The sequence below is a fragment of the Anarrhichthys ocellatus genome, unplaced genomic scaffold, assembly GCF_004355925.1.
Source record: "Anarrhichthys ocellatus isolate YVR2014 unplaced genomic scaffold, GSC_Weel_1.0 scaffold7, whole genome shotgun sequence".
NCBI classification, from domain to species: domain Eukaryota; kingdom Metazoa; phylum Chordata; class Actinopteri; order Perciformes; family Anarhichadidae; genus Anarrhichthys; species Anarrhichthys ocellatus.
The window spans coordinates 3124929-3141086 of NW_022280037.1; the positions used below are offsets into that span (position 1 = coordinate 3124929).

Genomic DNA, 16158 nt, shown 5'->3' on the forward strand with positions numbered 1-16158 from the left:
CATCCTCAAACTCAATCAAGTAGAGCCCCGTCACATTATCTCATCTAATTCAGGCCTGCACAGTCTATATCAAAGACTGCAATAAGAAGGGTATATCCACAACACTTCAGTTGCATATGGGACCTGAAGTGACCCCCTGCGTCCGTTAGATGTCGCTGTTATGCATGTTTTATGTTGCTGGGGAGAAACTGAACAGTAGCAGCATCCAGTGGTTCACAGCAGCTGGCTGAGCTCCTGTTCACCTTCAGTGCCCTTTGTCAACTTTGGCCTTCCATCTGCATTTGATTTTCCTCGAAAACATTACTTTGGATGAGGTCAATATTTTCCAAGGACTTATAAAAGTAAATGACCCACAGACAGGCTAAATATCCGTCATTGATGGGACTTAATGAGTATCACATTACTTAACTTCACTTTTATACATAAAAAAACCCACAAGTCACGTCGAGAAGACAAACGCAAAAATATTCCATGGACAAATCGGTCCAGTGACTTTGCTTCTTTAGTCGAGAGCCGCTCTTGTGAAATCGCATTCTGCCTAATATTACGCACATTTTATTTAGTTTGACAGCACAAAAATATTATGAAAAGTCGAATTAAACACATTTCAGAATAGGACGGATCTCATTGTCCGAACGAAGGCTTAAAGCTTGCTGCCCCTCCCTCGAAAACGTCACAGCTTGTGACTATAAAGTATGAGTGAGAGTGGAGAGCGTTTGAGTGTGTTTGAGGCCGGACTGCAGCGAAGGAGCAGAGAGACGCGCTGACTCCGTATGCACAAGTGGATGGAAAGAGCCCGATGCATTGGAGAAACTGAACTGCGGTGCAGAGATCGGCGCACTATACACTCACGAAGATAATAAGAGGTGCTTGCATGAGATAAGGGGTAATGAAGAGTAGAATAACGAGTCTTATTGAAGAGTTGAGAGCTTTTTCCAAAATGGCACGGATTTGCTCCCATGCAAATGCTCATTTTGCAAAGATGACATAGCACTTGAGAAAATGGGATTCCTCCTGGAACAAGACTCACTAACGACCTGAATGAAAAGAGAAAGGGATTTTATTCAAATCGGAGCTTTTTCTTCTTCTTTTACTTGACAATCCTCGGTTGTGACTGAACACATAGTGAAATATGAATCTGGGAAATGCACTTCTGTTTTTCCTCCTTTTAAATTGTGTGACAATGACTCTGTCGCTCTCCACGTGCACCACTGTGGACATCGACCACATAAAGAAAAAGAGAGTAGAGGCGGTCCGGGGACAGATTCTCAGTAAACTCCGGCTGACCAGTCCGCCTCAAACAACAGGTCCAAGTCAAGTACCGTATCAGGTTCTGGCCCTTTATAACAGCACCAAGGAGCTCATCGAGGAGCTGGGAAGAGACCGGCATCAGAGTTGTGGACAGGATAACACGGAGACTGAGTACTATGCCAAAGAGATTTACAAGTTCAACATGATCAATGGTCCGCCGGAAAACAGTAAGTTAATTGTTTTTGCTCATGATTATTCAGGTGTTTTTTGCGACTCCTCATACTCATCCAAAAACGACACATATGTTGTGTTGAAGTGTGAGTGATTAATACACATAGGGTGGAGTATTTATTTGTGATTGGCACGATATTCTGTTTTGTCACCGCAATGTTGCAAAGATCCAAATGCCTTTGTAAACTCAATTGTGCAAATCTATGTACATTCACAAGACTACAAACTTGTATCTGGCCTCAATAAAATAAAAAATGATATGTGAGGTAACAATATCAAAAACAGGGGTCCATTTTTTCCAGCTGGCGTTAAGTGCACTGCAGCCTTTACGCACAGACGCGCCTGAGCAGCGGAGCGGCGCGCAACGGAGAGGGCAAAGTAAACAGTCTAATTGGAATGAGCACCATTCCTCATACATACCTCACACCAAAGCCATGGGAACTCCATCCTAAGTCTGACACATTCCTAAGCAGGGAAAATTCTCAGGCAGTTAGGTCTAGTATTTATTGCCAACTCTAATACCTCATTTCCATTTTCTAGCCATGAGTTTCCCAATATTTTTCATCCAGTGTGTGTGCACTCTCTCACTTCTATTTCCCCACTATTTCTCTCCAGTAGCAAGGAGCCGAGTAGCTCTCTGTGATGATCTAATTCCCTTGTTCATCCATATTGGTATTTCCTGTATAAGCTATGGTCCATTGATTGTTCCAAAAAACAGTAACAGAAGCTCACTGAGCAGCAGATCCTCCAGAGTAAGTCCATTTTATAGAGGAAGAGTTAGATTTGTGCATTTCCACGGTCAGAGGCCAGTTAGTGCATGATGTGACCATTTTGAAATCAACAGGTGTTTATGCTGTGCTGTGACACTAAGCAGAGCCTCTGCTGGTTCCAGCATAAGTCCTGAATCAAATCCATTTCACAAGTCCCACAAAGTGCTTCTGACACTCAAAATACACAGCTCAGGGTTTATCCTCTGGTCAGAGGTAGCCAGAGCTCCCAAAACAAACACAGGTCTAAGGAGTGGGATCAGTGATGGCCAGGTGCCCAGGACACGTCACGCTGGTCTCATACTGTAGTAGGCCATAGTGTAGGTGATAATGCAAGACGTGAACTTTACTTATACCGGCAACACTTTCTGCACTAAACAGCTTATCCAAGAAGTATATTAGGAAATTAAACAAAGGTGCCAACATACATTAATTAGCACTCTCCCTTTCCATTCTGTAATTTTAAAGAGAGGGGGGCATGTTTCCGTATATAGGAACATAATGTCTGTCACCGTGATCATTTTGCAGTGTAGTTCATTTTCATTCCTGCTGAATATAATGAGTTTTACATTCACCGTTTTTGGAAAGGTGGGAGTGTTTGGGAATCTAGTCAAGTTATGCCTTGTTAAAAAGTTAAACAGAAATTTTTCTGTCATACTTTAATGTGTCACTTTTCTTAGCCACTGCTACCAAATCAAGGCATTTGTCATTTATGGCTCGATGAAGCATAACTGAGACTGGGCAACAATAGGTCATCCTTTTCTGGTGCATCAGAAAGCTAATGTGGCACATTATATATCGTCATTAATCAAATACTGCTGAAGAAATTAGGTAAAAACTGAACTGAACTGAACCTTTGGCACAATAACATTCTTAGAATCCACTGCCTCTTAAATTGGAAAGCCTTGCACACTGACTGAAGCACGCAGCTTCAGTGAAATTTTAAGCCAATCGTTGACTCAGTGTTGGGTCAGTAAAAGATGAGGATTAACGCTGAGGACAGCAGGGTATCTGATATATGGGATAGTAGGAGGATGATGTCATCTGAGCAAACAGAGACAGAGGTCTTTGGCCTGTTCCCAAAGAAACACCATCTCTCCTCCCCCAACTCCCACGCCTTAAACTTTTTTGCTTCCTCATCCTTAATCAAGTGGGAAAAAAGTTGTTTTTCGACTTCAGAACAGAGCTGCGTCACATTATCTCCTCAGAGTCTCCTCTGATGCAAAAGCAGCATTTTAAATCTGTATTATTAAAACTAAATATCAATTGAGTAAATCTCCACGTGAAAATCAAACCATAGAAGCATAGTGCAAACAAATTGTTATTTCAGATACTGACTGTAACTAATATAGCACTCAAATTACTACATTTCCAAAGACATTTCCATTGTCCTCTATGAGACCTATAGACACATCAGCAGCTGGCCAGCACCTGCTGCCTTATGCTTCCTATTTCCTTTGTTTACCTCCACAAAGCTGTGGAGAGACTGACATCACGGACAATCCTGCGGGCAAAAGGGCAAACAGAGGTGATTCCTGAGTTTATATTTGATCTTTTTCCTCAGAGGAGAGGATCCCAGACACTGGAGGGGGAGCATGTGTTAGGGTGAGAGGTGGGGTCGATAGCGTCTGGGCGAGGCACTCTATGCGAAGCTTTACAACAAAGTCTGTCCCCAGGACTTCCTGAATAACTTTCCCCCTAAATCCCTCATTAAGAGCCCTTCTAAGCTCTTAATAACACAAAAATGAGATCAACTGGGCATCTTGTTGTTATCCAGGCTTTTATATGTGACCATAAAGCAAACGTGTTAATGAGAATGGTTTGCAGTAAATCCAAATTCTCTAATTATAATCTGATCTAAGAACAGTGTGTAGTTTAAATCAGACAATGTACAACAATATATCTACTTTGTTTGAATCTAAAAATCATTTTTTCAATAATTTCTGAGTGACAAGAAACAAGACCCCAATGAAGCTTATTGACATAAATCTGTGCTGTTAAAAATAGTTTGCAGGTCAACCTTATGTCAGCATCCTGGCACTCTTAAAAGCTGTCATCTGAAAATGGTGGGGGGGCAGAAAATTGCTGAATGTATTTCAGTTAATTATGCAAGCAACCCCCTCCACTTACCAACATGGAACAAATTACCTTTCAGACCCTTGGCAAAAATAAGCCATAATGTGAAATCCACCTAAAACCATTGCAATAGGAAAAATGAGGTCATCCAAAAGGAAACCAAAGACTTGATTAGAATTTCAAATCTCCCCTCAAAGTGGGGCTTTCCACCTTCTGTTGGGGGGAGTCAGAGGGGGGGGACGGAACAATGAGTGAGGGGAGGACAAGGCTACTGAGGTTTCCTCCTTATAGATTGTGTGGAAACACTGGACAGATATCTGGCTGGGGATGAATGCTGAAAAGGTCACCTATAAATAGGGAAAGTTGAAAAAAACTTTGTGGAAATATCAGATAATGACTGGGAGGACACTGAAATAGGATTATGGGTCAAATGAAGTACAGATACTTGGAGATGTGCAAGTTCCTTTTGCATGACACAGAAACAACTGAACTTCTGAATTTCCATTTGTCCCCAAACAGCTTGAGGTGCAAATCAGCTAAAGGTGCAATGCCCCTTTCAACCACCAGCAAATCTGAGGCTTGGTAATAAAGTTTAAGCTTGTGGTAATAAATTAGCTACGGCTTGGCTGTAAATGACTGTTTCCATTTAGCCCACAAAAAGTTTACTTTGTGCTTGTTTTGCTCAAAACTGCATGTGCTTGTCCTGTTAAAATAATAAACTGTTCAATGGTATTAGGATGTAAAAAGGGGAACGGTTTCAATGCAACAGGAAGTTTTTACATAGAATCACAATGTGGATATTTATTTAGCTGATTCTGCTAAAGGCCAGTGTACAGTCACATGCCCTCACCATGTATACAGCAAGTTATTGCTTGTCAAGCATGCACTCAGTGGCGTTACTATCGTGACGGAGTGGCCCTCCTAGATGGTTTCTCAGGTATTGTTCTGCTCCAGCATGCGAGTCCACATGTTCCCATAGCTCCAGGGAATACTTGGCTTGTGGCCGAGCCCTCGGAGCACCTGTTGGGCTCAAGAGCTGGAGGGAGGAGGAGCAGCACGCTGCCGTCCCACTGCAGCCGGCTCCACCACCACATGGGACATTTGGTTTTCATTTCATGACTTCAACTTGTTGCTAACTCGGACCGCACAAAGTATAAGCAGATGGTTCGTGGTAATGGCCCACGTCTCTCTGGAATAGAGTAGAAATAGTTTAAAAAAGAGCAGCTTTTTTTATCTGCAAACTATATAAACTCGTAGAGGAGAATCCTCTGCAAAACGTTGATCAATAATCAGAAGGTAAACATGGCCACTCCTGTATGGAAAATAGGCTTTGATAACATGTCCACTCTGAGGTAACAGATGGATAAGGGTTTAAAAGGATTCTGAAAAAAGAAACAATGAGAGTTCCAGTCTGATCTATTTTTAAAAACCACTGTTAAGTCATCATTTCCACTGTACCTGCAGATGACCTCCCCTACTGCCCTAAGGGTATCACCTCCAAGGTATTCCGCTTCAACGTCTCCACCATGGAGAAGAACTCCTCCAACTTGTTCCGGGCCGAGTTTCGAGCCCTGCGGATCCCCAACACCGGCGCCAAGAGAAACGAGCAGAGGATTGAGCTCTACCAGGTGTGTGAACTGACCGTTCATTTCCACTGTTAGCAGCGTGCAGGGTTTATGTGCTCTATTTCTCTCAGATGGCCTGCGTAGGTCAGCGAGAAAGATGAAAACATTTATATTAGGGTGTCCAACTCCCTCTCTCCTCTTTTTATGTGATCATTCTTCCATGTGCTTACAGTCAAATGGATTCTACGTTAGGACAAATTCAAGAGCTTGCACAGCCATCTTTAAGAACCCCTCCTTTCAGCAGTTTCTTCTTTCTTAGCTGTCAATCTCATAGCAGCTGTCCATCCTTGTTGTAACAAGTAATGGGCGATGCTTTCAACAGGGTTTTTAGATCTGCACCTGCATTTGTGTTTATGAGACATTTTTTTGTGTTAAAGCAAGCATCTGTTAGATGTCTGTGTGTGGGGGGTGGCAAGGATGGATTTTTTTTTTTTGTTCGGTTTCCTCATTAATCTCCCGTGAGACACTAGGAGTAATGATCAGGTTCCAACATTTCCTGCCAGGGAGACAAGTGTCTCCGGACTGCATACCGCCTCTGAGGCAAGGCTCTGGCCAGCGCTGAATACAGACTGTCAGGCCGTCGGATCGTTTCCAGGGGCCTAGGAGGAGATAGAGGCAGGGTCACCCACCGGGGGAGTAAACGGAGCTGCTTGCTCACCCCCACACTTTTCAGGCTGGACTTGATTGGCAGAGGGCCCCTCGTTCCCACAGGAAGACAGATTAGATGCTGACAATGTTCAGGAACCTGGTTATTCAAAGCACTGCTGTGGGGCTCACCACCCAAACACACACATTTCTCACCACAGATAAACACCTTTGTTGAGAGAAGTGCTGATGGAGATAGGAATGTCTGGACCACACTGTTGCATTTTCCTCCATCGTCAGGTTTGTACATTTGGGGCCTCGACATGATAACACACGAATGCCCACGGATATACCTGGCAACAATGCTTTTTTTCTGAACGTCTTGAAACTGCATCTAGGGAGCCCGGCTGAAGTGTAACTTTGAACTGCTGATGTGAAGGACAGCCAGGTTCTCATTGGCAGGAGGGTAACACGCAGGCATTAACTTGAAAATGGGGATATCAACACAGGGAGTCACTTTTTCCATGAAGAGTAGACATTTGGCCCAAGGCATCCTGGAGAGTCTGGCTCAGACAGACAGCTCTGGTTCTGTGTGTGTGTGAAAGGAAGAGAGTTTATGCAGCTGGGTCACATTTTCATCTTTTCCTTGCAGATCCTCCAGAAAGACGACCCCAAAGCCAAACAGCGCTACATTGGGGGCAAGAATGTCCTGACCAAGGGAACTCCTGAGTGGGTCTCCTTTGATGTTACAGAGACAGTGAGAGAGTGGCTGATGTACAGACGTGAGTGGGACACCCCAATTTTTCCTTGCATCGCACCTCAATGCATATCCTGCCAAAAAAGCATGGGCTCATTCAAAATGAAGGATATCGGCCTGAGGGGAAAATGTCAGCTCCTTACATCCCTCTGCTCTTGTTTCCTCCACAGAGACCAATCTTGGCCTGGAGATCAGCGTGCACTGTCCCTGCCACACGTTCAGGCCAAATGGTGACATTATCGAGAACGCCAATGAGGTGCTCGAGGTCAAGTTCAAAGGTGAGACTGCATTTAATACCTCAATGATGTGAAAGAAAGTTAGATGGTTTGGATTTGCATCAGCGACCTTTGTTGTTTTTCCCAAAACTTCTTTAAATTTAAATTTAGGTATCATGAAGTTGTTGAAAACAACACTGCCAAGGTTTCAATTTGGCAATCAGACACATACTGTATATCTAAACCTATGTGGGGAATATTATAATATGAATAAAAAAAGAGCAGGGATACCATTTAAATGAGAAATAAGTTCCAAAAAATAAAACTCAACAATGGTAATGGTTACAGTTGAATAGATAGTGATAGCTGAGTCATGATTCTTAGCTGTCAAATTCAGTGGGATGTTTGCTCCTCAGTTTACGGCACGAAACTACATAATGTGAAGTTAAATGAAGAGTTTGATATTCGGGGAAATACACTTTACACTTGTTTTCTTGCCAATATAGGCCTACAGACAGAGAATGGTATCCCTCTTCTCGTGTAACTTACAGACAGAAAGCAAATAAACATATTTCCCAAAATGTCGAGCTTTTCCTTTTAATATCTCTCTCCGGGATTCGTCTAATGTTTTCTGTTCTCATCACATTTTGTAAAATCAGGAAACAAAAACTCCAGTGTCTTTGAGTATTGAACTCTGATTAGGTTTTTCCCATTTTAAGAGCACAGCTCAGTCTCAATCTCACCTGTTGTGAAGCTAACAAGCATTTTAGAGTGTCCTATGGCCAGGCTGTGGTCGTTAAGTTGGTATCTGGACTGGATTCCTCTCTGCTTTTGATCTCTCACAGTGAAAAAATGTTCTGCCAGTTTATATTATTGTCAAGAGGTAGATAACAAGTTTACTTCTGTTTGATTTATTTGAGTTGTCTAATGTTCCAGAGAGGTATCTCCTGTTAGATGAAAATGTGTTTCATTCTGAGTATTGCTATTGAGGCAGTGCTGGTTTTAGAATGATTTGCATAAATGGGTCTCAGGACCAGTTTTATTCAAGAAGTTTGTCAGATAACTGACAAACTTCTTGAATAAACCTCTAAAATGTCAAACTTACATCTACATATTAGCTATTATTTATCATATTAAAAGTGGCAAATGGCATGCATTTGCCACTTGTAACTACTGTTGCCATGTTGGCAGAGGTTAACTCTAAACTTTACTTATACAAATGGCAGAGGATTTGATAAAAGTATAAATATTTTAGATTAAGCTCTAATTTGCTCAATAGGCCTTTTGTTTCATTGCATTTATTGCCAAATGAAAGCTACCTGAGGCGTTTATTCAGTCTCTTATTTTCTAGTCTAGTGCAGCGTTGGCTACGATGAATGTGAATCTGGTTTGTGGTTATAATACAATAACATCCACAATACGGTCCTTTTCATCCAGTCATCAACATGTTCCTCCAGCAGAATTACCTATTGAGGTCTTGTTGGTAAGATAATGGGTTTCCTTTCTAAGATGTGGAGAGAGACACAGAGCATGGGAATACAATCGATCTGGTATCTCACTTAGCACTGGGGCCCCCGGGCCCTCGGCCCTGGGAAACACTCCCGACTGGCTTGGCCACAAGGAATGTGCTGCCACGGCGCTCAGACGCTTGGCCCCGAATTAAAGAGGGGCGTACTAATCCAACAGCAGTATCTCTCCCGAGATATCCACTGCTTTAGCTATCAGGGGCAGATTGGATGAGCAGACGCAGGCCCAGGGGGGGAGAACGGAGGAAAGGAGGAAGTTAGAGACCAGTGTTGAATGAGGAGAAGGCCGAAAAGTTAGCCAAAAATGAGTGAAGCCCTTCCTGGATATTACAGTATCCTCCTGTAAAAGTTACAGCTGACTACACAGATTAGAGTGAAGATGTGGTTCCACTGAAGTCGGCTCTTGAAGACATCTTTACAATTCTCAATAAATCTGCAGTTTTTCTTGGTACCCTGCAGACTAAGTGACTGTCTCCTACAGGTATGGAAGCAGACTATGACGATCTGAGCCGTGTGAAAAAACAAAAGGAGCAGCTCTACCCCCATCTCATCCTCATGATGCTCCCTCCCCACCGGCTGGATGTCCAATCCTCCTCCCGCAGGCGTAAGCGGGCACTTGACACCAATTACTGCTTCAAGTAAGGCCCATTTCCTTGCCCTGAAAAATGGCTTGGACTGTTATTAATGTAAGATTTCTCTGGCTGCACCTGCACTTCAGTTTTTGAGATTTGATATGGGGGGGTATCAGCTTTCACGGCTCAAAAAGATGGCAGTGAAGAAGAGTACATGGGCACTGAACACACAGAATAAGCTTGTTAATCACCTAGACGAGCATGACAGAGGTATTATCCGATACAAGTCTGAATCCGTCCCAGAACTAGCAAACGCCACCTCCTCTTACACGCTGTCTCCTCAGCTCTGGATTTCCTCTGTCAGGCTGACAAGCAACACCAAAGACACCTGGGCTGACTCCAAGAGGGAAAATAAGGGCACACCTAAGAGTGGAATTCCTGAACTTCACTCTCAGCTCTGGCTGTGGGCCCATAGGGAGAAAAAATGTATACAACTGCTAAAATTGCTTATTATCTGTGAAATGATGCGAGTATAATAATCCTCTCTGTCCTCTCTTCTTTGCAGCAATTACGAGGAGAACTGCTGTGTGCGACCACTATATATTAATTTCCGGCAGGATTTGGGCTGGAGGTGGATCCATCAGCCTGAAGGGTACTACGCTAACTTCTGCTCCGGCCCCTGTCCTTATCTACGCAGCGCAGACACCACCCACAGCTCGGTGAGACAAAGTGCCACGGCGCATTAAAGTTGCAGATCTATTTTGGAAACGTGATTGCTGATCCCTCTCTCCTTCTGCTCTTTCTGCCATAGCTGCTGAGCCTGTACAACACCTTGAACCCCGAAGCATCCGCCTCACCCTGCTGCGTTCCTCAGGACCTGGAGCCCCTCACCATCCTCTACTACGTGGGTCGCTCCCCTAAAGTCGAGCAGCTCTCCAACATGGTTGTTAAGTCCTGCAAGTGCAGCTAAACTTCAGGGCTTTAGGGATGTGCGACGTGGCGGCTCCCAGCACTACTCAGGAGCGGGTATGAGGGGTTGAGGGGGCGTGGTACACTTTGCCCACAAAAGTACCTCCAACCCCTGCTTCAGCCTTTCCTGAGCTCCCTCTCTCTCTCTCTCTCTCTCTCTCTCTCTCTCTCTCTCTCTCTCTCTCACGAAAAACGAAAGATGCAGTCCACCACTCTGCTCACAATCATTGGCAGCATTTACCAAGAAGACTTGTCAAACACCACTCCACTAACGGCACTCTCAAACCCATCAGACCTCTTCCCTTATCAATCGCCTTTTGACATCAGTGTTTCTCTCTTTTTTTTTTTTGTTATATTCCAGCATTTTGAACAGCCTGTACCTCAGCGTTACATCCCAGGAAGAACAGAACAATAATTGCCTTTCAATGACCACTGCATTCCTAAGGACATAAAATAATTGCAGTCAAAAAGAGAAAATGACTGAGAATGCAGACTGAACTCAGCATAATAGGAATACGTCAAAGAGGGTGAAACCAAAGTGATTGTTTGTTGAGAGCGAAGAAATCCTTCGGCTCTGACGCACAGGACACCTTCCGATGTCCGAGCTGGAAACTGACGCTGTGCTCGCCACAGCTCCCTACACTGTTTGTTTAGCATTAAAATGCTGTTGAATTAAAGTTACCTGAGAGAAAAAAAGAAAACATGCTGGAACCCAACCTTTCATTCAAAGTCATATTTCCGTGGTTTTATGTTTACCTCTGTAATACGACAGGATGGTGATTCCAGGGATCGTTTTTGTTTTTAAGTGGAGCCTTTCTGTTGTATGAGACGACCTATGTCACTAAGTGAACACTTAACTAGATCACAAACTGTAAATGTTTTTTCTATTACTCTTGGAAACACCTTTTTTTTAATTAAACATGAACAGTTGGATAGAATTGTTCTACTTTCATTATTGTTGGAGTTGTACTGTTTTTGTTTAGTATTTTAGAGCACTTTATTTTGATAGGGTACATTTTGATGACAAAAGTAAAAGAATCAAAGTCCAGTGAATGACAACTTCCAGTGTGCAGTATGTGTGGTGAACAAATACATTTACTGACATGATCAGCATGTTTTGACGTTATCTATTCATTTCAATGGTGTTTGATACAGACTGACTCGATGATTCCAAACATATTACAATTCCATGCATATGTGTTGTAAACATTCAGCAACCAAACAGATGAAATGATCAGACTGTAAACAACGTATCACCACAGCAGAGTATACACATTGATTTTGATTCTACTGTTGGAGTTTTGTAACACATCGTGCACTGGCGTAGTAAAGTAGTAGTAAATCAACAACATTACGTTTAACATCAATCACTACAGAAACAATACTATCAATTGTATTAAAACCAGTTCTGTTGTACTGCATTGAAACATGACTGTACAAAATCACTATGATGATAATCATCAGTTGATATGACAAAAACATGCATGACATTCAAGTATTGCTGACACGGTCATCACAAACATGTACTGAATCTTTTGATATACAACACAAATGTTTTATTAACACACCCTGAGTTAACTCGCTAAACGGTCACAAGCGACAGAATATCCACAAAGGTATCGGTCTGTGAGTGCAATATTGACCTTCATTGTAGGCAATGCTGTGCATAACCATCAATCCTTTTTATGCTATGCCTCGAGCTACAGAAATGGCCAAAAAGGCCGTTTGGTGGACAACGTACAGTAAATAAATACTGATGCAATAACAATAATTTACTTATTTAGACTAAATATTAAATTTGGTCCACCTAAGGAAAACAACATCAACATCTCAACAGCTGACAGGAATAATCACAAGCCAGCTGTCTTCTAATCTTGATATGAAGCTCAAACATCCCAGTAACACTGTTACATCATCCTTGTAAACGGGGAACAAGGCAGGAACCAATCGTCTTCAAGCTCCTTATTTTAAGCCAACAAGCAGAGGATGCTATACTTTAACACATCCTTAGGCAATGGCCATCGTGCATGATTTGGCAACAACTTGTTTTCAAACAAGGACCTGGAGTTGGAGCGTCTAATGCCAAGAGTCTTCTTGTGAAAGAAGCTTCTCTGCATGCTTGTCTGTTTGTATAACCTTCTAGGAAGATAAAATCTCCACGAATGGCGAGCTGTGCGCATGCTACTGCATGAGCAGAGAAGAAAAGGTTGAAATGCCACTGGGGTATTGAAGAACCATCTGCTGAAGGCTATCTGTCAGTGAAATCTCTCTGCGGTATCAGTAGCATGGAGAGAATGAGGGCGGACAACTGTTGGGAAGTGTGAGAGTAGCCAGGGGGGGTGAGGGGAGGGTGGGAAGGAGCTGAAAAGGCCAACTAATGTTGGGCTGAGCAAATAATAGAAAGCTGGGCATTCCTGGCCTGGAAGACTATCCTCTTGCAAGTCCGTGGCTGTATCATGGAGAAATGAATAGCACCCTGTTTGATGTCTCGGATACTTCCATCTGTTGCTGTTGTCCTTTCCCAGAATACACCTCTGTGAGGATGTAGTTACATGCAGAGACACCTGTCAGGCCAGCAGAGGGGCAGGACGTGCCGCTGGTCGCTTTCATGTCATCTGTGACCAGGCTCCCGGCCCTGGAACAGATTGCGGTGCACAGAAAGACCTTGGGAAGCAACAGATGAAAGTAAAATGAATAAAAAGAGATCGAACGGCAGCACGAGGTTTCCCTACAGCACAAACAAAAATGTTAAGGTCAAACCTGAAAGAGTCTTACTTCTAGAGAGTGCACTAGAACCCTCCCGGTGAATGTTTTGTTGATCTGTTAAACTTCTGGTCAAGGTGGTCACCAGCGGATCTGCTCTGTCATCTCAGGGCTTAGCCTAGTGTCTGATTGTCACTTCATTCTCAGCTACTCATCCTATCTGCTGGCTCAGGGCCAGGCATCCAGTAGAAAAGGGCATTCCAAGTACAGTTAGAGCTGCCGTGTTTGTGCTCCCAAACAGTATTTCCTTTCATTCCCTCTCTGCACACTGTTTATTTTGGTGCTCTTTTACATCGTGGGGCCTGACTAACTGGAAAACGAAAACATCTCCCTGACTTCCAATCCGATGACATGACCGCTGGAAGCAGCTTCCTCCGGCTCGGCAAGAGAAAAGATAAAGGGACAATACTGTCTCTAGCATGTCCTTCTCCAGATGACGCTTGGAACTAACAATGACGGAAGAAATGGTGTCAACAGTCGGTCTAACAAGTGGCTCAGTATAATCAGTATAATCAGCTACCTCCCACAAATATTCAACAGTATCGCTTCGAATCAAACATCCAACAACTTAAATAATACATATGAAAAGTGGATGACGGCCAATAACTACCTTCCTTTCTCAACAGGGCACCATACAGTCGTATTTTGATAGAGAGAGGCCTAAGCTATCCGTACTGACATGATCGGACTCCCATTAAAATGGCACAAGTGCAGCATTCATTTCCTTCTTAAACTGAAAGCAATAAATCTCCCCAGTCACCAGCTGTGGAGCCATGAGAACTTCAAGGGAAGCATTGTAAAACACATGTGGTCGATATAATCTAGGTTTGTAAGCTATGATAGGTCCTCATCAAAACCCTCCCTTCATCTCATGTCAAAAATGAACACAGAAGAAGTGGGGAAGGAAAAAAGGGGAATGGGGTGAGGGAGCAGGAACAGTTTTCAGAGGATAAAGGGAGAGTTGTATGAGCAAAGAGAGGAAGAGATTAAGAGAGCGCACAAGAGAGAGAGATAAAGGGAGGGTGTGATTAATGGCGGTTGACAGCTGATCATAGAGAATGCTCTCCGTTTGGACCTGCTCTAACTCCCTGTCAGAGTCAATCAGGGGAGCTCAGTCATCTCGCTACAAAGGTACACTGGGCAGGCAGAAAGACCTGACGCACTCCTAAGCTCCACAATAACACCCTCCCCCCCCTCCAACACACTCCACTGAGTCTCTGTTCAACTCCCAGTCCCATTCTAAAAAGCACGGTTTAACCTGCCTTGCTAGCTGGTTTCGGTACTGTGATTTTTCTGTTTTTTTGTTGAGAGCGAAGCATCTCCCCAGCCCTTTAAGCCCGGAACGACGGAAAAAATGCATTCATGAGATTCAGAAGCTTCTCCCAATGGATCCAGTTACAGTAATTGATGAGTTTATAAGATGTTTGTTAACTTAAGCCAGCCTCCATAGTTTGGGGGGAAGACGAAGAACGAAAAGAAGTGTTCTGGTCACAGACACACTCACTGAATTCTTTTTTTGGGGGGGTACTGGGTGGTGCACAGCTACTGTGTTTTTCCGACAAGCTGATTTCTGGGTCACACACGTGATGTGATGAATGGTACGATTTGCTAATGCTAATGTATAGTGGGTCTATGGAAAAAAAGCTCTTGATCAGGCAAACAGATGTGTGCATCAGCGCAAACTGCTTAATATCACTGTTACTGCAATAAGCTCAACACTTCGCTCAGGATGGAAAGAGTTGTGGAAATAGGGCAGGATGACAGAGCACACGTGAGTGCATGCAACCACAATTGCAGTGCATTACTCATAATACACTTAGCAAAGACTGAGCTCGATTTTTCATTCTCTTTCTGTGATTTCTGGGGTACAACTGGACAGCACGTTTGGCGGACAGACAGTGATTACGACTGCGTAGGAATGACCAACAGATGGGAATGCTCAAACTGTTCCCATCACTGGATCTCATTACAAAAAAAAGATGTCATCACTGCTCTGCCTCTTTATCTTTCTGCAGTAATCTGACCTCTACTCTTAATTAAAAAAAGAAATGATGATCAAATGGCAAATTACAGCACTGGAGAATTTGTTTATGCGCATTCAGATCTGGCTGCTTCTGTCATAAACTTAAGACACAAGTCTTATGATATAATAGCCAATAAAACCTCACTTGTACTATTGCAACAAGGTTGTAATTAAAGTTTGTACTTTATTTATCATTATGACAATATAGTGTGCAGACTACATTTACATAATGCTACACACCAGTGTGCAGGCAGGAGCTGGCTAAAAATATCCAGTGGTGTTTATCAGTCCTCCATGGGGAATGTCCACTATGCCTGGCTGTAATCACGGACACTGGCATAGAAAGGGCATAACTTCCCCCCCCTGCCAGAGGACTACAGCACCAACAGGCCAAGTTACAGCTCGGTACTAAGCGTGTGCAGGACTGCAGCATCAGACCCACCTGTTCTACCACAGATGGCTTCGTAGACCACATGCTGGCCGCTGGGCAAGCTTCCACTGGCTGAACTCTCTGCGGACGTCTGCCTGTTAATAAAGAGACGATAAGTGTCAGTGATGAGCAAAAAGATCATTCCCCAAGGTGTTATACATACGACGACGAACTGCATCTGTGTATCTCCACAGCCCAGGTCAAAGCTATGGATTCATCCCAATGTACTGTCCCACTTAGAGCTCAATATCCAAACAAATAAATAACAGCTGAAAACTGTTTGTGGCAACTCCAGAGATGTGGAGTCAGTTTCAAATAGTCTGTGTGTGTGTGTGTGTGTGTGTGTGTGTGTGTGTGTGTGTGTGTGT

The 16158-nt window shown here is 43.4% G+C and overlaps 2 protein-coding genes across 5 annotated transcripts in view; one reads left to right on the top strand and one right to left on the bottom strand.

Annotated features, from left to right (window-relative positions):
• Positions 1–737: 737 nt before the first annotated feature.
• tgfb3 (transforming growth factor, beta 3) lies at positions 738–11526 on the top strand. The gene is made up of 7 exons (XM_031847122.1): positions 738–1478; positions 5790–5953; positions 7188–7317; positions 7463–7570; positions 9515–9671; positions 10171–10324; positions 10417–11526. The coding sequence occupies exons 1-7, from the start codon at positions 1133–1135 to the stop codon at positions 10573–10575; spliced, it is 1218 nt and encodes a 405-aa protein (XP_031702982.1). The 5' UTR covers positions 738–1132; the 3' UTR covers positions 10576–11526.
• Positions 11527–11688: 162 nt separating this feature from the next.
• Positions 11689–16158, bottom strand: part of ttll5 (tubulin tyrosine ligase-like family, member 5) — a 43242-nt gene continuing 38772 nt past the window's right edge. For all 4 annotated transcript variants that reach the window (XM_031847120.1, XM_031847119.1, XM_031847118.1 and 1 more), the window contains 2 exons: positions 15803–15885; positions 11689–13238 (listed from right to left, as the gene is read on the bottom strand). In XM_031847120.1, the coding sequence (XP_031702980.1) occupies positions 13186–13238; positions 15803–15885 (136 nt within the window). In that variant the 3' untranslated portion in view covers positions 11689–13185. The remainder of the gene's footprint in view (positions 13239–15802; positions 15886–16158) is intronic.

What these genes read in the sequence shown, in the direction of transcription:
- tgfb3 (XM_031847122.1), top strand. Translation starts at nt 1,133, where the DNA reads ATGAATCTGGGAAATGCACTTCTGTTTTTCCTCCTTTTAAATTGTGTG. An exon ending in CAATGGTCCGCCGGAAAACA is followed by an intron (nt 1,479 to 5,789) that starts GTAAGTTAATTG and finishes CTGTACCTGCAG; the next exon opens with ATGACCTCCCCTACTGCCCT. An exon ending in AGAGGATTGAGCTCTACCAG is followed by an intron (nt 5,954 to 7,187) that starts GTGTGTGAACTG and finishes TTTTCCTTGCAG; the next exon opens with ATCCTCCAGAAAGACGACCC.